This window comes from Sceloporus undulatus, chromosome 4 (genome assembly GCF_019175285.1).
Source record: "Sceloporus undulatus isolate JIND9_A2432 ecotype Alabama chromosome 4, SceUnd_v1.1, whole genome shotgun sequence".
NCBI lineage: Eukaryota > Metazoa > Chordata > Lepidosauria > Squamata > Phrynosomatidae > Sceloporus > Sceloporus undulatus.
Genome location: NC_056525.1, coordinates 94760336 through 94782644, shown reverse-complemented (window position 1 = coordinate 94782644; position 22309 = coordinate 94760336). Strand labels below are relative to the sequence as shown.

Here is a 22309-nt window from a genome sequence, read left to right as displayed (position 1 = left end):
GAATCAAGGTGTTGTCAGTCTGCAGTGTGAAAAGGCCCCAGACATGCTGAGAGTGCCTGGGTTAAATCCTCAGTCAGCTACAAAGCTCTCTGAGTGGAGTCATTCTTTCTCTGGGTTCTTTTGGATCGGTCAAAAGAAGCCTGAATTCTCACAAATAGTTCCCTATGTTTCCTACCTTTCTTTCTCTGTATTCACTTGCAGCCTTATTGCATGAGAAAAGAAAAGTTGAAATGAAGCGGGATATGCTGCCTTGAGTCCCTATGTTGGGAGAAATGCGGGATATAAGAAAATAATAATAATAATACTGGCAGCATTTATCCCTCTCTGCATGCTGTTGTAGCACTTCCATCTCTTTTTGAAGGAGACAGTCATAAAAGCATGCCTTTTGTTGCACTGGAAAAATGTTTTTGGCAAAAGGCATGCTTTTACGACCATCTCCCTCAGGAAGGATAATGGCACGTGGAGATGCATCGAGAAAGATGCTACTCTCCCACTTCATTTTGGCTTTCTTTTCTCGTGCTATAAGGCTATTGTTCCCTCCGCCTTCTTTTGAGGCTGTTTGTAGCGATTTCTTGGATCTCTATTAGGGCTTTTCCAAAGGCTTCCTTCCTTGCTCGCTTTTGAAATAGGAAGCATGGTTTCTGAGTTGATCCTATGGTTTAAAGGGCAAGTTTTCTCCTTTCTTTTTTATTTGATTTTCTCTCATTAGAGTTATAGTGGTATAGCACTGATATGTTGTACCTATAATTCTAGAGGCAGGGGAGCAAAAAAGAAAGGAAGAGAGGAGGAGGATACTTTGTTCCAATATGTCTCTGAATTAACTCAAGGATGGGAATAAAATGTTGCAGCTGGTGTCAAGAATTGCAAATAAATAATCTGGGACAACAGAAAGGTTATTTGGATAGTTTTAACCTCCTCCTCCAACAACAACTACTACTATAACCTCCCAAGGCATTTGCCCTTCCAGGGGAGCAATCTCAAGACAATATGCACAAGGCAGTGGAGACCCATTTAAACATTGCTCAGACCAAGATGTACTTGATTCCAGCTACGTGGCTACATCATTTGCCTCCAGATTATTCCACGGTGCTTAATGCATGGAAAAGTGAGCTGCTAACCCCAAGCCCCCATCCTCTTAATAACAGCCGTCACATGCTATTCCCCTTTTCCAAATTTAGTAAGCATTAAAAATAGCCTCTATTGGTGTGATGAGCCATTGGGACAGTGGTGGTAAGAGTGTAAAACACTGGTGCATTTCCAAAAGCTTTTGAACACATAGAAAAATACTGTATAGATTCTCACCCCAAGCCCGCGATCAGAGAATAACCACTGGACTACTGGGGGGAGTGAGGCTATATTTACAGGGCAAGAAATAAGCAGATAATTTCATGCTGCCTTAACTCTGTCTGTGGGTGAAAACAGTGCAAAGCAAAATGAGGTAGGGCAACACAGTTTCCTATCGTGTAGGCGGCTTACAACTTTGGCATTTAAGATTAGTTGGAACATGTGAAAAATGTAACAACGTATTGAGATATAGATGTGCACACAGAGTCACCTCCCCTCTCTCAATCTGTACATTTTTAAAAATTAAATCCTCAAGAAACTATTGTCATTAGAAAGCTAGGTCATTAATCATCTCAGTGTGTTGTATAATTGAAAAAAACACTGAATCTGCAAAAAAAAAATCTTCATTTTACTTTGTATTTTGCCTCTGGGTAACTCTTTCAATGTTCTATTTATAGAACTGGAGTTAGTTAATTTGTATTGCATGGAATTTGAGGGGGGGATGTTCTGTAACCCTTTGGGTTATACAGGAACCCATTTCAGCAAGCTAATGAGCTTGGGTGGCATACCAAGAGGAACATTAAATTACAGTAGCAGGGAGGCTGCTGTGATAACTACTTTTCTCACCCTCTTGGGTATCTACTGCAACCTAAATGTGTCACTTGCTCATTCTTTTTATGCAAATCTGTTATATGTAGCAGCACAAAAGAGGAACTCTTCTAAGATTCTTCAAATACTACCTGAACCTGCTTGTTTTTCATTCACATTTGTTGTTAGCCTTTCATTTATCCAGATTAGAAATCACACACACACATCCACGCACACAGAGTGTAGATTATAGATTGTGGTGAAGGGAGCCAACATGGTGCAGTGATTTGAGCATTGGATTACAACTCTGGAGACCAGAGTTAGAATACCGCACAGAGCCATGGAAACCTACTGGGTAACCTTAGGCAAGTCGCATTCTCTCAGCCTCAGAGGAGGGCAAAGGCAATCCCCTCCAATACCACACCTGTTCTATTTGACAGATTAATCCTCTTGATTAATGGCCACACATGTCCTGGTGAAATATTAGAGGGTATGTGTTACTGTTTTGACTTCCAGTCATTTCTGATTTATGTAGATCCTAAGGTGACCCTTTCACAGGGTATACAAATTTTAGCAAGATTTGTACAGTGGGAGTTTGCCTTTGCTTTTCTCTTAGGCTAAGAAAGTGTGACTTGCCTAAGGTCACCCAAGTGGTTTCCGTGGCTGAGTGGAGATTCTAACCCTGGTCTCCAGGATCCTAGTCTAACATTGAGACCACTACACTATGCTGGCTCTCCCAGGGTATGTGATACTGATCAGGAAAATACATCATGTTGTGCCTTCAAAGAAATGAGGAGAGTTGTTTTGTTTTTCTGATGCCTTCAAATGTCTTTGACTATGATGGTGCTCAGCATCTGGTTCTTGTAAAATTTTGTATTACACCTTCTAAAATCCATGGCTATTGGCCATGCTGGCTGGGTCTTCCGGAAGTTAAAGTCCAAAACATCTGGAGGACCCAAGGATGAGAAACTTTGGTCTACTAGATCAGCTGAGAAAAAAAGTCCTAGAAAGTTCTAGAACCGGTAGGTCATGGAAGAAATTCTTGCTTCCTGGTGAGATCTGTTCTTACCTTTGTGACCAGACAGTATAAGCTCTTGCATTCAAGGCATATTCCAACTCAAAGCGACTTCGCAAAGCAGCAACATGGCTACGGCCAGGGCATCCTCGAGCAACCAGGCAATCCGAAGAAGAGGAAGGAGAAAGAGAACCACTGCTGTTGCTAGAAGCTGGTGACATCAACTGGATTTAACAAAGAGGACATTGTCAGTACTCACTCATGGCAACTGCTATGTCTTGTCAGAAAGGCCGACAGCAGCACTTACAACTTGCAAGTACCTAAGTTGCAATTTTCAGCTACATCTGCAGCTCTTGGTCTGTATCCATACTGCAGAAATAATCCAGTTTTACACCTCTTTTACTGCCATGGCTCAGTGTTATGGAATTCTGGGAATTTTAGTTTGTTGTGGCATCAGAACTCTTTGAAAGAGAAGGCTAAATGTCTCACAAAACTACAATTCCCAGAATTCCACAGCACTGAGCAATGGCAGTTAAGAAAGAGTCAAACTGGATTATTTCTGCAGTGTGGATGCAGCCTTGTTATACTAGATTTATTTTTGAAAAGCACTGCATACCAGGGAATGATAGTCATTGCAACCTATACAAAAGCATCCTGTTAAATGATTTTGTTCAGGGGGGGCAAGAATTCACCTCATACCGCCCAAAGTGTTCTACATGTAGACAAGGGAAAGGCTTTGGTTTCCTACTAGAATAAGGGATGATAAGCAGAGTCACATTAATTATTGGTGTAATACTGTCACTTATCTGATTGCGATGGTGCCAACTTATACCAATAACAGCAAAAACAATGAGACCACATTTTCAAATAGCTGGAAACCAGGACAGCTGCATATAAAATGGGATGGAAACAAAGCTGGGTCTTTCTGTGGCCTTGTTCTATCTACTCTTACTGTCATGTCATGCAAAGTATCAGCAGTGATAGTGGAAGACCTGGTGTTAGGTCTTTGTCAGTTATCACATAAATTTCATGAAATAACCATAAGAAAATATCTATAATTTCTATGATTTACTATTACCAGCCCCTCCTTGTCCAAAGGGCAAATGCTGAGAATGTTTTTTTTAAAATATTCTATCCAAGTCTTCCAATTAAAACATGCCATACCATATACAAAGGCCTTTTCATCTTTTAAAAATCCCATCTAATGTGAGAAAGCATGAACCAGAGGTTGGAAAAATTAGTTTTTTGGTTGCAGTTATCAGAATCCCCTAGTTAATATGGCCGTTGGTCATGATTATTGGGCATCCTGGGAACTGCAATCCACAAGATAATTTTTCTTGGCTCTGGCATGAGCATTAAATTCATGCACAACTTTCCCTCTACTCCCAGCTTTGCTGCCCCATGTAGAATACAGTGTATAAAGTGATGTGACAGCAGATTCATTCACAGATGCCATCTAGAAGTATCTTCTGTGAGTGGTAAAGATTCTGAAGACTACACTCCTACACATGCACACATGCACACACACACACACACACACAGCCACAGCATTTGCTCTTTTAAACTTTAACTTTGCACTGTTTTCCCAGTGGACATGATGAGCTCCAGCTAGCTAAATGTTGTTCTCTGTGACTTATACTAGTGCACACCCCTGATTTAATCTCATAAGAAGGTCTGCTGATGTATCACGGTAGCTACCTCTCCTGGGAGACAGCACATTTATTTGTGATATACTGCCTTGCGTTACCAAAAACACAAACATTGTCACACACACACCCCTCTCAGAAGTTCTTCTACCTACACCTACACATAAGGTAACCTGCTGCAGCTGGTGCTTGAAAAATAAAATAGATGAGGGGAGGCACTGCTTTGACCCTTTTGACTCAAGAGTTGTGATATACTTGGAGGAGACGAGAAGGTAGTTCACACATACACATAGACACAGAGAGAGAGAGAGAGAGAAGGAAAGTGCAAGAGCTAGTTGCTAAAATCAAACACATCTCCTGTTTTATCAGCTGCCTCTGCTTGCCAGAAAGCCCCAAGGAGCTGTATATTTATTGGGCACAGGCTGAGGTTAAGTTCCACAGACTCAGCCAATTCTTTTAGAAAATATTTGAGCCAGACTCCCCCCTCTTTGCCCTTATGAAATCCACCTTTCCCCCAAGATAATACCTGAGAGCTACAGACAAACTGAGGCTTGGCCAGGGCCAAACCCCAGGATTTGTTTTCCCATTTCACAGTATAGCCCTTGGAGTTGGGAAAAAACAGAAATGACCATGAAGAAGACTGTGTCTTTGAGCCACATGTGGTTTTTTTCTTAAGTCACGGTGCAGATGCTGCACATCTGGACATAAAGGTAGAGAAACACACAGCCCTGTTGCCTTTTTTCCAGGGGTCCATTCATACTACATTACCCATGTTGTCATATGCTCTCAAGTTGTTTTCAAATTATGGCAACCCTAAGGTAATCCTATCATGGGGTTTTCTTGGCAAGATTTCTTCAGCAGGGGGTTTGCTTGTGCCTCACTCTGTGAATGAGAGAGTGTGACTTGCCTAAGGTTACCCAGTTGGTTTGCATACACCACACTATGCAAATATAGTGCTATATTCTGCTTCAACAGTCATGGTATGAAATCCCTGTCTTTGGGTGATACAGAGGAGCTCTTTCACTGAGATTGCTGAATTCCCTCTCTAAGGAACTTATCACACTGCCTCTGGTGCCTGACTTACCTCTTCTAAATTTGGTTCAAATTCAGAAGTTAGCCTGATTTTATTGCATGGGCTTTTCTCTCAAAATGGCTTCCTGTTGCCTCCAGTGCTGAATCTGAGTCCTGTTAGTTGCGTTGGTGGCTATTTTTCCCAAATTGGAAGCTTCAGAATTGGAAAAAATAGCTGCCAAAGCAACTTACGGGGCCCAAATTCAGCACTGGAGGCAATGGGAAGCTGTTTTGAGGGAAAAGTCTGTGCAATAAAATCAGCCTAATTTCCGAATTTGAGCCAAATTCAGAAGAGGTAAGTAAGGCATAACAGGCGGTGCAATAAGCTCCTAAATTGTAGATCCCAGGATTCTTTAGGATTCAGCCATGACAGTTAAAAGTGGAACTATAGTACCATAATTGTGTAGTGTGACCAGGCCTAACAAAACTGTATACCTGAAATGAATTGCATTGCTCATCACTGCAAACAACACCACTGTGAATTGTCAACAATATGATCAAAGAAACACAGAAAAAACAAAAACAGAACCAAACTTCACCTAGCCTTCCTTCCAGAAGGGAAGAACATGCATTTGCCTTCATATTGGAGTTTATCAGACAAGGGAAATTGGAAGTATAATCCAATGGCAATCCGAACGCAATCATGGAGTTTAACGTTATTGTGATAGACTACTACAAGCAATTTTGGGCAATGGGAAGTCAGTCTCAATGCAATCATGGGATTTCACGTTATTACGTGAGAGGTGATCACACGCAATTTCAGGCAATGGCAAGCTATTTTCGGGCAGTGGGAAGTCAGTTTGAATGCAATTCGAATTCATGTAAATTCGCTGAACTAGCAAATTCACATGAATGCGTTCTGGCACCACTTTCTTTTTATTCTAAATTAAGAGAAATTTCTCCCGTGTGATAAACTCCAGAGTCATGGCTCTAATTCAATTTGTTATGAGAATTACTAGTGTCCTGCATTGGGTTCAAGGAGGTGTACACAGATCCTTGGGTCCCTCTCCAACTTCAAAAATGCTTCCAATGGAACTACTCTCCCTCTAGGCCTGCTTCCTATGCTATTCAGTGGTATGGCTTTTGTTGTTGTGGGAACTGCTTTTTACCACAAAGGTAGAATGAGAAGTCCTAAGGTGCATTTACACTGTAGTAATCATGCAGTTTGACACCTCTTTAACTGCCACAGCTCCATCCTGAATCATCCTGGGACTTGTGAGGCTCCAGCACTCTTTGGCATAGAAGGATAAAAAACCTTGTAAAACTACGAGGATTCCATAAGATGGAGCTACAGTGCTTAAAGTGCTGTCAAACTGCATTATTTCTACAGTGTGGATGCACCCCTAGACTATATGAGATGAGTTGTAGCCATTGTACAGACTCGTCCCACATAGTGTGCTGCTCTTCATGTTACCCTAGCACTCTTGGGAAAAAACAGCACTGCCAGGATTGATAAGCTACAGGGAAAGCAAATAATTTGAGTTCTGGAATTTTAGCACTTAAATTTATTCTGCAAGCTATGCCACTGTACCCAGCAGATTTTAAAAGTGCTAGATTGTGAGTGTTTGTAAGCCCTCATAAGTGGGTAAAGTCTATTTTCCTTGTGCTAATTAACTTATGTTAATCACATTGTGTTAATTAAGCTCACTTAGTGAGGACCTTTGCTGTGATTTGGGAGTGCAGCCTTTGCAAAACCTTTGTTGCATGTCCTAATTGCCAATAACACTCTGACCTCAATGCACACATACACCCTTTGTTCCATTACAGTCTATAAAGGTCATAGGAAAAGAAAACCCAACATAAGTATTGCAAGAGTGGCCTTGTGTCCCTTTCAGGGCACAAATGATTAAGCATGCTGCTCTGATTGATAAATGGGAAATCTCTGTTTAGGGATAATGTAAGACAACACCACGGTTCAGGTACTTATTTTCTGCTTTGCTTCTCTTTATGCTAATAAGGATGGAACTCAGATAATAATTTGGTCCTTTAAAAACAAGGCAGTTGGAAAAAACTAATAATCAAGTGAACACACATTCTGGTTAGACTCAGACTTGATTACTGTAATTGACTTTACACTGTGCCACCCTTGAAGATGGTCCAGAAACTACAACTGACACAAACTGTGCTACCCAGAACACTTGTAGGGCGTGGATCATGTATTCTCTCTTGAACAATTTTTTAACCTCTTTCTGCTATTTTATTTATTTTCATGATATCCACATTGCATATTTTTTATTTCAAAATACTGAAATCTGATGTGTGGTGATTTTGATCCTGGAAAATGTCTTTATTTTGTTTATTGGAAGTATTTATTTATTGCTTTTCAACCCCCAAAAGAATGTACACAAGAAAATGAAAATCAGTCTTTCGAATTCTTTTCAGCTGCTAGCAAGCTTCTTTTAAAAAAGGGTTATAAAAAGCAATATTAAAATCTGCCTTTAAAACCAGTTTTGATGACAAAAGGCTATACTAAATAAACTAGTTTTGGCAGCCCACCAAAATCTCAACAGGCATGGATCCACCTTGACACACCTTGGTATGGACTTCTACTAAGGTGCTACTATGGAGAAGGTCCTGTTTTTGTGGCCACTAATATAGGTTCCCAGGGTAGTGGGACGCACAGCAGGGTCTCTGTTGATGACCTTAAATTTCATATGGAGGAAGACAGTTTTCCAGAAATCCTAGTCCTAAACCATTTATAGCTTTGTAGGTCAATACCGGTGCCCTGAACTGAATTCAGAAATTCATTTTGAATGGTGAGCCACATTCCCTATACCTGTAGAAAGGTAAAAGAGAACTGAAGACTTTGGCTGCCACATGTTTTACTAGCTGCAGCTTCCAAATTCTATCCAGAAACAGCCCATATAGAGCATATTACAACAGTCTAATTGGGCAATAATTTAGCCATGGGTGATTGTGATAATTTCAGCCTCTCTTGGAGTTAGGTATCTATTAAAGATATGATAGTATGATAGCAGCATTGCTGTGGATGATGTACTTACTCATAATTTCATCAAAACCAGCCATATGGGGTTATGGAGCTGCCTAATACTGGGACTGAATTAGTGAAATTAATGAATTATGCATTCACAGTTCATGTATCTATTGTTCTGTGGGACTTTAGGTGGCCAGTGATTATATCTGGACCTGGAACAGTCTATTTATTTTATTTATTATATTTATATCTAATAAGTTAGTCAGTGACAGCTAACCAAATCCATGTGAAAAAACTGAATAGTAAGTAACTAGCCAGTCATACTTGCATTCATACTTCTCAATTGTAGCAGATTAAATGTTTACCTCAATATTGCATAGACATTCTTCTAATTTGGAGACCACTTCAGAAAATTCAGGCCTTCCCTGCCAATACAAAAATAAAAGAACAATATGATTGCAGTGAAAATTAAGTGCGTTTTGGCTGAAAGCAGATTTTTTTTGGAGGGGGGGGGTTATACAGTCTTTACATTTCTAATCATAGAGTTACAGCTTCTAAAAGACATTGGCTTGTTTTGTAAGATAATAAATGAAGGCAGCATGGTTCCGGGAAGGAAACTCTGTATCATCGCCTCCTTTATTCTGCTGCCTGCAGCTCCAAAAGGAGCTTCTCTGGAGAGTTGAAGGACTTTCCTGAGTAATGCGAATGTAGGCATAGGGAACTGCTAAGGAAAGGAGGTGAGAGAAATGTTTCCATTTTTGAACTTTAAAGTAGGTGCTATACCCTATCTCTAAAGTAGGTCCAGCACCCTGGATAGTTCCTTTAAAGTGACTGGCTGGCACTGCCCATAAACTACTAGAGAAAGTTGCTCTGAGGGAAAACAGGTAGTTTGTAGAGAGGTAAAAGGAAACTGGATACTTTCCTGCAATGAACTTCTTTAAAGTTAGCCTATTTTAGAACCCAAGCCATGGAAAATTAAACTTTGCATACAGCATTATGATGGATGAACTGTCTTCTATGCTTTCTTACTTTCCTTTGTTGTCTTTATCCTTTTCTCATCTCCTGTCATTTTTGAAAAGTCTCACAAGAATCTTTTAAGGTGGATAAAATTATAATTTCAAAGCTGAAGGAATTAACATTTCAAAGATCCCTAAAATGCAGCTATCAACTTGTAAAATTTTAAGATGCACATGCCATGCCTATAGAAGAGTTCCAAAGATGGAATACTTTTCAAGAGCCATCATTTAGGTAAGGCATCCCTTAAACTCATGGTTCAAATTTCATGAGAGTAGTTTTCAAGAGCTTACTGGTGCTACAGAATGGCTATTATTATAAATAAAGGTTGGTATTCTAGATGTGCTACTTAGTTACATAGCCAAGTAGCATCTCCCTTTCCACCCTCCACAATCCTGACTTACTAGGCAGGAGCTGCTTTGAGTGATGGAGGGATGTTCCCCTGTCACCTAGGACACAGTAGTCTGATCTTTCTAAACCCTTCCTTCCAGCACTTTCTGGTGTGTAACATTCAGAAGTAGAATCCAGTTGCAATTCCACCTCACACTAGAAATCACTGGAGGGAGGGGTGGAAATGTCATGTCTGTTGCATCCATATTGAGAGAAGAACAGATTTCTGCCACTCACAGAGGCTGCTGCCCAATAAGTCAGGACAAGAGATCATGAAAATGTATTAGTTATGAATGCTATCATGGCCGTGGTCAGGGACGTAGCTAGGATTTTAGGAAGGGGGGGGGTCCAGACTAAGTGCCACCATTATAATGGGGCTTGAGTGCGGCGGCGCAGCAGCACACACCATTCATTTTTCTAATGGAAGGGGGGGGTCTGGACCCCCAGATCCCCCCCCCGGCTACATCCCTGCCGTGGTGCTCACTCAGGTCTGTTCATTGGTCAATATAGGGATGGGCAGGTGTTTACACATCTGTCCCTGCACTGACCTGGGACCTGCTATTGGCATGTGCTCCTTACCTTGAAAGTCAGAAGCCCCCCCCCCCCACCATCACCATGTCTGATGTGAAAACAGGAACTCCTGGCTGCACCCATGTGGCCAAGCACCCCATTTCTGTGTCAGATGCAGTGACAGGGGGCTTCTGAGTACCAGCAATGGCACAGCAAGGAAGGAGCATGGAGGCCCACATGAATTGCAGAAGTTTGCAGCAAACCAGGGGACAAATTACTCTTGTGGTAAAAGCTGTTTACCCTAGGATTGTGCTGGATTCGCTGGATCCAGGTCCAGTTTACTAACATTAGGCCTGGTAGAACTCAATGATGTGAGGCTGGGGTGGAAATGGGCTTTTAGCTAGGTTTTCATATGATAACAAGATAATTCAAGATGGTGAAAACTCAAATAGACTCTGAAGTGCCCAAAAGGAGCTCTCCCAATTCAGCAGATGATACACAAAACTGCCAAAGGATGTTCATTGTGAATGTAAAGTAATATTTTGAGCCAAAAATGTGAAAGCAATGCTATTTCACATATGAGGATGCATCTTCACTACAGAAATAATGCAGTTTGACACAGTTTTAACTTCCATGGCTCCATGCTATGGAATCCTGGGATCTGTGGTTTGTTGTGGCACCAGAGCTCTTTGACAAGGGATATTATCTCCAAAACATATTAAATAATAAAAATAAAAATATTTTAAAAATCTCCAAAACTACAAATCCCAGAATTCTATAGCATTGAGCCATGGCAGTAAAAGCAGTGTCAAATTGCATTATTTCTGCAGTGCAGATGCAGCCTTGGTGGATCAGAACCAAACCGGCCACAACTTTTCAGAGAATTTCCAGGACAGTTCTGTGAGAACAATTGCTCTGTGTGCACAGCTGGTAAATATGTGAAGTTCTATGGATTTCAGTCTACTTCCTAACAATAAAATGGCTAGTATCATAAAATATGTATGGTGTGGTATATATTCATGATGTGTCTGTGTTAAGAATACAGTATGCTATTGTTGCCTGACCTCACAAAGGATATCTCTGAAAACAGGTAACATACATTATCAAACAAAGCATGGATATTGGTTTACAGAGAGAGAGAGAGAGAGAGAACTTAACTGGGCAGAGTAAGAGGAAAGGTTTCTATAAAATTATGAACCAGTATGGAGCAAATAGAAACTTTTCTTCTACACTCATAATACTAGAACTTGAGGTGATTCAGTGAAATTGATTGGTGACATATCCAAGAGAGGCACACAGAAATCTGTCTACAAAGGTTAATATATGGAAGTTGTGTGATGACATCTATTGGTTTAGAAAAGATTCAAAAGGTTTGTCAAATTCATTGCAATAGGTATATCCCATTACCTTGGTATATGATCTAAATGGAAGAAACCTCCAGGTTTAGAGACGGTATATTTATACAGTGGTCCCTTCCCTTTTGTGGGGGATCCATTCTGGACACCCTCGCATAAGGGAAATTTCGCGTATGCTTGAGCCTAATTTAAACTAAGGGGGCTTGTGCCTGCGGTGGTGCGTGCCATGGGCGCGTGCACCATTACACTTTCCGGAGCAATGTGTTGCTCCTTCCGGCGCAGCTTTCAGCATATGACCCAGGCACACTGTGCATGATTGTTTGGTGTGTATGTGTGTCAAACAACAGGGAATTCATCCTGCTTTCATGCCACGTTTCTCCATTTCCGGGAAGCATATGCCTGACTGCTACTGGAAAAAGAAACTGGACTATAGTACAAACTGGATTATTGGTAAAATCCAGCAGGACCAATTCTTACGTTCCTGCTATGTGTGTCCATCTTGCATTATGCTGTGAATTTGTGTGTAATGTTCCTTCTACTTAAATAAATATGAATTATCCCATCATCAAGATTATTGTTCTATCAAGTTTCCAAGCAGAGGAAAATTGATCTTGATCCAGCTGCATCTATTGATCCTTTATCTACAGAGGTTCTGGCATATGTTCAAGTGTATTTCAACCAGATAATGTCTCTCTAGCTGCTGAAACTGGGAACATAATAAAATTTGTCTGATTTGCAAGTATAGCTGGCCTACGTTCTTTGAATTACATCTCCAAAAATGTTCTCAGTCAGCATAGACATTGCCCATGTTGGCTGTGGATTCTGGGAGGTATAGTCAAAAGAGTAACTTCCAAACCCTGCTAACTGCCAACACGTGGTTAAAGGTAAATAGTAAGCACCTATTAATATACCTCAAGTTCATTGTTAATTAAAACCTCCCAGAACTGAAAAACCATTTAGCTAAATAGTTTTTCCAATCTTAAGAACTGGATTGTATGGTTCTTTTTGATTGTATGGTTCTTTTATTCTCTGACAAAGTATGAGTCTTGTAAAAGCAATGAGGCTAGTCCTTAATTTATTTCACTGCTGAACTGTGGTTAATTAATTCATTCATTAATGCTTTAATATAAGTGCCAACATATATATGCCCTTTATTTCCCCCCCTTTTAGGTGCATTGCTCATTCTGCTTGCTATGATGATTCAGGTAATAGCATCATGTCCCACTTCCTGCCTGGTATGCTCTGAAGATATTACTCTGTGCCAAGGATTAACATATATACTAGGTAACTAAGTAAGATGCTCTAAGAATGAAGTGATATTTATTCTGTGCTATAAACTCATGCTGTATAGCTGTAATTGTATTGACTGTTTCCCAGTGCCTGCTGCTGAGAGGTAAACTTTTAGAGAGCTAGCCTTTCACATTTTGACTGGAGAGTGATAACATTGTTTCATTTCTCTTTGCCTAGAGGCCTTATCCAAACTATGCTGAGCCCTTCAGAGGTAATTGAAAACCTTTGTTACTCGAGAACAGAGTCATTTCACTCAGCTGAGCGCTTTACGGAAAAACAAAATAGATCATTTTAATAAGTTTTGTCCACATTTTGTGCAAAGTTCAAGCTGTCCGCTAGTTGAATGAGCTATCAATTGCCTTATAACCCTGCCAAGGAATACTTTAGCATTAGCAAGATTAAGTGATGTACCAATGATACAGATTAGCATCATAAAGTGCATTATGATTCTGAAAGAATGTGTCCACCCCCACCTTGGTGCTAAATGAGCTGTGGAAATGCTAACAAGATACAGTGGCTGTGTTCATTACATATTGTATGCTTAAGTCAACAATTTAATAAGACACCTGATTAACAAATTTAAAGCAGAGTATGGTTTACTTGCAGATTCTTAGGAAACGGTAATTTGCTTACTACAGTCAACCGAAAAATCCAGTTCTAATAGTTGTTAAAATAATAGACAATGATTGACAGAACTAATAATGCTTTTTGCTGGGTACTTTTGACATGCGGTTCTTATTTTGCATACGATGAAATGAGAGAAAATGAAAAGATTCAAATCTGATAGAGAATGTAAACTTGGTAACTTCCAGATGTTAATGATAATCAAATTACGAATGACAGTATCAGAAACGTTCTGAAGCATACTAAATATCTGCTTAACTGAAAGCTATTGATTCAAGTCAAAGTATATATGTTATGTAGGCCATGTTTTTTCTTGGGAAACCAAAATATGAAGTAGTCAAAGTGATACTTTTCACAGGATCAATCAGCACTTCAGAACTGTCTTTCCTCTGCTAACAAAAGGACACATTTGTGCCTAGTTTCTAAATTAATCACCTGATTATATTTTTCCCTGAAAGTATTTATTGTTATAGTCTTGTTGCTGTTATCTGCCTTCAAGACAACTCCAACTAATGAGGATCCCATCATAGTTTTTTAAGGCAAAATTTATTCAGAGGAATTTTGCCACTGCCTTCCTTTTAGGCTGAAAAGAGTATGATTTGCCCAAGGTCACCCAGTGAGTTTCCATGACTGAGCAGGAATTCGAACCCTGGTCTCCTGAAGTCTTAGTCCAGTGCTCAAACCATTACACCATGCCATCTATCATACCCAATCTTAACCTAGTTAAACAAGACAGAGAAGTGCATGGGTTAATTTTGTTTCATCCATCTTTGCATAATCATTAGCTGAATAGCTTTGGGACACTTTGTAGAATTAATTTATTTGATTTATATCCTGCCTTACTCCCAGAACATGGACCCAAGTTGGCTCACAGCATAATTAAAAAAAAGGTAGATATAAAAACACAATAAATTGCAATCTGAAGACATAGCTAAATCCACTGCAGTATGTAACCCGTGAGGCAACTTATTTTTCCATAGCATTACTCTGACAGCAATGGATAGCCTGGATGAGTGTAAACACAACCAAAGTGTTAAATATTTCTATACATTATTACCTCTCACACAACTCTTATGTACAGAATGCTTTACCTATGGCCACTATTGTGGTTGATTCGGCTTTTAATGTGAGGCTAATTTGGCTGTGAGGATAGAAGGGCCCAATGATTTTAAACTCTAATCAAAATCAATACAAATTAAGCTTCCACTTTGTAAGATGAATTCCCTGACTTTGAAACTGTTCTGTGTGGAAGAATTGATGCCAATTTAATTAAACCACATTGTAATTGAAAGCTGTGTGAAAGCCAGTGGTTTCCAGGGAATAATGTAAATGTTTCTTTGCTTGCTGTTCAGTGTCCATGAGTTCTCATTCAAGGTTGTGGTTTGAAGACACTCCAAAACAGTGTTGAAAGTATTCCATGATCATGTTTATTGGTCATTCTAAGAAATATATAAAATGTCATGCTCTTCTGTTATTTCAGTCACTGTATCTATTCATTTTGTAGATAAATATGACATTACAGTATTGTGATGACTTTCAAAGACTTAGCATGTTCAGTCTTTGCAGGATCACACTTAAATAGAAACTTGCAGGAATGAAGGTGAAGAAAAAGTTAGATCCAGAGTTATGAAATTTGCCCGTAATAACTATGAATTCAAGACCAAAACTCCAGATAGGAGTTCAAACTATGGAACAGAGAAAAGACAGAGAAGGTCAGCAATATGACTCAAGAAACAGCATAAGTGAAATAAAACTAAGGAGGAGAAACATCCAACTTAAACTAAGATCATGTTATATAGACTGGGACAGGAATTGATATACTGTAATGAGATAAGCTTTGTGTGAGGGGAACAGGACCAAAGAACTGAAGAAAGCAACCTAGCCATTTATAATCCAAGAAAAAATTCTGCTGCAAAAAGCTAAATAAACCATGGGGCACTACTTCCTGTTAATGTTTTATAGAGCATCTGCAAGCCTTAAAAGAGAAACAGAGTTGTTTTATCACTGGGAAATGCTGGTGTGTTTGTGAATTTTGCTATATTGCTCATAACCAATAATATCTACTGCATGAAAGTTGAGATGCACAAAATAATTATTATGAGTTCTTTGGCCAACTATTTAAAAATCTCCTCTTAAACATTTGTCCTGACTTTGTTTTAATATCTGATGAGACCCTTTTCATCTTAATGCAATCTCATAGGTGTATCTAGTAGGGGCACAATGGAGGGCTTCTTGATAGTTGCTTCTAGGCTCTGGAACAGCTTTATCAGAGAAGCTAATTGGTGTACATCTGCCAAAAGGGGAATATTTTGTGTCAAGAGGTCTTTGGGAGCTGACTGTTTATGGAGAAAAGGCTTTTCATATTACAAAACATTGTTCATATTTCTTGCTTTTTAATGGATATGTTTTTAATTATATTTGAGATTTTAATGATTTTTCTTTAACCTCTATACCTTTTTACTGATGTGAGCTTTTACATGTATATGCTCTATTATTTGTTTGCTTGTTTTGTTTTGTTTTGTTGTTGTTGTAAACTGCCTTGAATCCCATGGCAGCAAAAACTGTGGAAAGTAAATAAATGAATAAATGTATTTGTTCATTCCAACATTTACTGTAAAATGTGGTGGAAGCACCACATTTTCAGCATGTACATATGGCCATTGCAAGATCTAAGACCAGGTGTCAATGTATCTTAATCTGCATGTATTAGCCTAGTACAGTGTGTAACTAGCCTTTGGTTTTATGTGATGAAGAATTATATGTTTATTTAAACACAGAGAACAAACAGGCACTTGTTTAAGCACAGAGTACAAGCAGATAGTATTTGGGTTGGTGAAAAAAGTATCACTCTTGTTTCAAGAAAGAATAGGTAGATGCAGCTGAAGCTTGCTTTTGCAACCGCTCTGCCTCATTCTAATTTAGATTTAAGAGTTCACCTATGCTAATGTGTGAAATAGGTGCTACAATAATGGTATTGTCATGTTAAGCCATAATAACACCAGCTGTAATGTTAACAGAAATTTCTAGTCAGTTAATGCTAACACCTTAACTGTCCACCAGTCATTTCTACAAGTGTATAATATGCAGCCTATGACTAGGCTAATCTTTATTGTATAGAGAACTTGATTAAAAGCAATACATATCACAGCAGGGGACTGTACTCAAATGCATTAATGAGAGACCCATGGGAAATCTTCCAGGGCATCAATAAGAGAACAGGCCCCCTGTCAAGTTTATTGTATTTGCTGGAGGCAAATAAAATCTATATCGTAAAGGGAAAACAACACATGACCTCCTGGAAAAGAGAAACATTCGCATTAGTAAATTGGTGAGGTAGCTCAAATGGCAGCCACTATTCAGGGGAGGCTCTTTCTGAGAATAGCAGGGGTGCTTCAGGTCACGATTAAGGCTGGGTGGCTCAGCCGCATGCAAGAAACTCACATAGTGCTGGCCTGCCTCAGTGAAAGTATATGTTTTTTCATAGAATTAGAAAGAGGGGAAATGGTCTGACAGCCCAAACATGATTGTAAAGCAATGCATTAACAATGACATCTTCTAGAACAGATGGTTCCTGGTTCTATAACAAATATGTCATTTTGGAACACTCTGGAAAAAGTGTCCATTTATGCCAGTACTGAATGAATATCGTATTAAATGAATTTAAGCCAATGGCTGCATGACTATGGCATGGGGGAGAGGGCAACCTGGTGGAGATTTAATTCATATTAGAAAGAGAGATTGACTGTTATATTTGGTAGGCAGAGGCCACAGTGATGCCACGCAGGTACAGATAATGTACCTACTGTTTTAATTGTATTTGTTTATCCTGTGTGGATGGATAGATGATTATGATTAGATATTTGCTGTTCTCAGTTCTCTACTGCCTGTGGCAACTATCTCATTCTGCTTCAAGGCCAGCCCAGATTATTGTTAGATTCTGGGAGGTGTCACTATGTGTTTTGCAGATAGTATGCTCCAATCATAGAGGGAATAATGGATGTAGACAACACAGCCCAAACATGGGCCAAGTCCCTGCATCAGAGGCATAGCTATGATATTACAGCTACACTTCATCCAATAATCCGATTCCTGCAACCTGTCCTATTTACTGTAGTGGGCAGCAAGAAGGGAGCAGAACATCAAAGCAAGAATGTCAGCAGGGAGTAAAATTTACAGGCTCTGAAGACTAGTCTGATAGTATTGTGCCAGAGGGGAGAAGCAAAGCAGTAGTCCAAAATTCCTTTCCAGGGTCTAGTGTCCTGTGTCTAATCTGAGTTATCAGCAACAGCAGCATGACTATCCAGTATACTGACTATACTGAAGTGAAACAGCTGGCTCCTTTTAAGGACTATCGGCACACCTCAGCTGTTGTCGATTAGCCATCGTCTTTGCCTCCAACTGAGACGAGCGTCTCAGGAATTCCTTGGCGTGTCATCTCTCAGCAGGCCCCAGGACTGGCATGGTAAGCTCTGTGTCTTCCTCCTCCAAGTCCTGCTTGCCCTCTGAGGCTGCAGAGAAATCCCCCAGCCCAGGGTACTCCCCTGAACCTCCTGGCACACCCGAATATGTCTCTGCATCAGACTCAGAGTCCCTCTCCTCATCAGCCCAAAAGCAGGCAATGATACAACCCACCCTAAAAGCCAAGCACCGTAGGATGTTGTTACCAGTTCCCACCTGCCAGTGAGTGACAGTAGGCCAAACAGCTATGTATGTCCTTGCTTCTGCTCCTTGCACCATTCTTGCTGGCAGGAAGGATCAGGTTATATTAACCTGCAGCACTCTGCTTGCCAGTGCCACAGGACATACTTTCAAGGCGGATTTCAGGGACATTTATGGAACATCTGTGGTAGCACTGCTACAATCATAAATGTAAATAGAGAACAGTGATATCATTGCAAATCAAATTCACAACACTGTATCTGACTAACAGGATGCCAGTCAACTTCTGTACAGAAATACACTTCTGTGGACATGAAGGCTGGAAATTTTCATTGGTGCAGAATTGTGTGGTCAGTTTATGAAGCAAGTGAAGCCCTAAACACTACAGCAGGAGTGAAGGGTCATAGGAAATGCCATACACATGTACATAGCACATGCTACTGCATTTTCTTGCTAACATAAGCCACGGAGAGTCCAAAATATTAGAATAGAAAGGGCCTGAGACCCTTTCTTTTTGCTGGATTAATATGAAATGTGGTCAGCTTACACTTAGGTTCATAGCTGAAGCCAAATGTAGGACTTCTAATGGACTCAGAATCTGAGTCCATTAGAAGGCCTACATTTCTGAGTCCATTAGAAGTCCTACATTTTTGTAAATATAAAATCAAACACAATCAACAAAATGAAAAATTATACAATATATTCAAGTGTACCAGCCTAAGCAGTGTCAAAATATTAGACTATTAAAATGTTAGGCATTCAGGAATAAGACATAACAATAGAAACAAACATATAAACACACATCCAGGACTCAATATCTGACAGAAGAAAAAGTGTAGAATCAAAATGCTATTAAAGAGAATGCCAGTTGGACCTTTCTTGGTAGGGCATTGCACAGAAGAGGAAGGGCACTGAAACAGAAGTTTCTTTCTCTAGGAACTGCCCATCACACCTTTGTGTAATAATGTGCTATGAGGTGTGCAGTGAAACTATCTGTGCATATCTCAATTCATGCTTCTGCTCAAGTAACCAAATATTGAAGGGGAAAACATACTTGTAGCAACACTCTGCTATATAAACATTTTAGGATAATACAGTACTGCATTTCAGAAAGATGCCTTGTAGGTCACATCACTGTTGGTGTAAAGATATAATGCTGTCATGCTGGGGTGCTTCTCCACTTGAACCCTGCATGGTAGATGAGATATCATTTTAATTCTTTCAGCTAGAAAAGGAATTCAAGCTGTGGTTCTACACAGTGCTTAATATGTTCTCAATCAATACACTTCCTTCTGGCCAAGATCCTTTCATTATGGGCAATCACAAGTACATTTGATTTAGCAAGGGCCTTTCCAGACACGAGTTGCAAAGCTCCCCGTTTACAGATTCAGGGCATGGGATTTAGTGAGAGTCACCTTTTGACTAGCCTTCCAGAATTGTTCCTATATCAGATTTATTTACAGGTTGTGTGTGTGTGTGTGTGTGTGTGTGTGTGTGTGTGTGTGAAATTCCTGATTTACTCCTCGCTTTAATTTTTTAAATAATTAATTATGCTCTTTGTGTTTATGATGAGACCTATCAACTGACCTATTGTTTTGCTGACCTCCACATCCAGTTCAGACAATACAGCAAACCCATAGTTTTCAGTTTGCAACTGAATCCATGATGGCTAATTTGCAAGTCAAGGTTCATACTAACGTAATGAGTTTAATCTTTACATTAGCCATTTTCTTCCTTTTGAAAATGTTATACTTAAATATAAATGCTCTTTAAAAAATATTGATTATCTATTATGAGACGCCAAGAACTAATGGTTGTAAATTAGTTTTTATTTGCTTTCTTGTTTATTATCCTTCTTTTGGGCATGGTATTTTCAGTCTTGTATCTGGATCCATGAGTATTAGAGACAGACAGAAAGATATTTTCAAGAATTTGGTGCCAAAAAAGTGCATCATACTGACCATGGGACTTATCTTGCCCTTCTAGTTCCATATGAGTAAGAGAAAATTCTACTGTAGTGCTACATGTCTGCTCAGAAGTAAGTCCCACTGACTTATTCGCAGGTGGTGGCATAAGGTCGCAACCTCAGTTATTCATCAAAATAATGTGTTATCTCAAGAATAGCTATAGGTAATTTTACAGACCAGAATGCCACTTTAACAAATCAAAAAGAACATTCCTTTTATAACCGCATTAGGTATGAGCTAACCGGCATCGATGTATCTGCACTCGTATCTATGCTGATACCTATTTTTCTATTCCTTTCATACAGCTGTTCCTGCATCTACCAAAGCTTTGATTATAACTGATGGAAGCATCACTTCAGTAGAAGGTTTTAATTTGTCCTTCCTGCTCAATGCAGCTTTACTAAGACTCAGCACTAATGGGATTACAACAATCAGAGATGATGCATTTCTTGGACTTAGAACGCTGAAGACTTTATTTCTGGACCACAATCAAATATCAAGCTCTTCTATTGCATACAGCACATTTCATGAACTTCAGAAGCTTCAAGTACTGGTGCTAAGCAATAACATTTTGAACAGCATTCATGGTACCTGGTTCAAGAACATGAAGGATCTTATTAGACTCAATTTAAATGGAAATCAGCTTACTAGCATCACAGGTGACAGCTTTGAGATGGCAAACCTTGGCAAGCTCAAGATCCTGGATTTATCAAACAATTTCATTAGTTCCATTGAGAAGGGAGCCTTCCATGGCCTCACCCAACTGATGGAAATCGACCTTTCTAGAAACAGGCTAGCTATTATTCCTGACACATTCTCCCAACTTGCTCAATTAAGCCTTTTAAACTTAGATCAAAATTGGTGGAATTGCACATGCAAACTTTATGATCTAGCATCCTTTCTGAGAAAATACACAAATTCTTCATCAAGGACACTCAGGAGTGCTGACAACATGAGCTGCAGAGCCTCTGAAAATCCATCAGTGATCAATCTGCTTGAGCTCACAGAGGTCAACTGTAAGTCTGCACTTAAAAACCCTCCTGGTGTCATTAAAAACAAGAGAAGGAACTATGAGCAAGAAACTGCACTGGTAGCTATATTTTCCTTTCTAGGTAATCACTCTCTTAATATATTGGTCACCTGCTCCCTTCGGATCCGATTTTTTTTTAAAAAAAATAATAATCATTTTTACATTTTTGGAAACATGAACCAAAAGAATCTTATGATTCATAGGGGCCAAAAAGGGATACAAGAACCAGCAAGTGCAAGCTTACTAAAGTAGGATACCCTATATATTTATGAATCATAATTTGAAAAAAATATGTTAGTGGCAAAACATAAGAATACTCCCTTTGCTGTTAACAAAATCTAGCAAATCAATCATCTCCTCAACAGAATAACATTGCTATTTCTTTGTAAACTGTTTCAGCAACTATTTTAGCCAATGTTTCTAACATGGGTGACACAGGGATTTTCTCAGGATTGGTACAGCCACTTGAATATCCAGTTACTTTAGAACACACAGCATTTTTGCCAGTCTTTGCACTGTTTCCTATTATTCCACATGGTGGCTAGTACTGTTTATGGCTTAAATCCTGTTTCAGCCATGACTGGAATAGACCCATGGCTTTGTGAAGAAGCCACAGTCCTGAATTTTAAGAACTGAGCAGGGCTGTTGAAAACAGGGTGACTCATTCATAGGCTAGTCATAAGTCTCATTTCTCATTCATTGGTTAGCCATATGTCAAAGTTTACTTGATGGAGGAGACCCATTGAATCAATTGGCTTTATCTATGGATTGACTCACCATTCAACAATTGACTGAATGGGTCCACTCTAGCTGGGATTAACCAAGAGGATGCAAGTCTATGTTGTAAAATTCCTGCCCACTTAGGTGTGGCCCAAGACATTACAGGCCTTATAGAGCAATTGTTTTTGTTGCCATCAAGTCAGCTTTGACC

The 22309-nt window shown here is 39.5% G+C and overlaps 1 protein-coding gene across 1 annotated transcript in view; it reads right to left on the bottom strand.

Moving 5' to 3' along the window:
* The window catches only part of LOC121928795 (serine/threonine-protein kinase TNNI3K-like), a 206469-nt gene that overhangs the window by 10369 nt on the left and 173791 nt on the right, over window positions 1-22309 (bottom strand). The window contains 2 exon segments of the mRNA XM_042464007.1: window positions 2942-3111; window positions 8905-8964. Of these exon segments, the coding sequence (XP_042319941.1) occupies window positions 2942-3111; window positions 8905-8964 (230 nt within the window).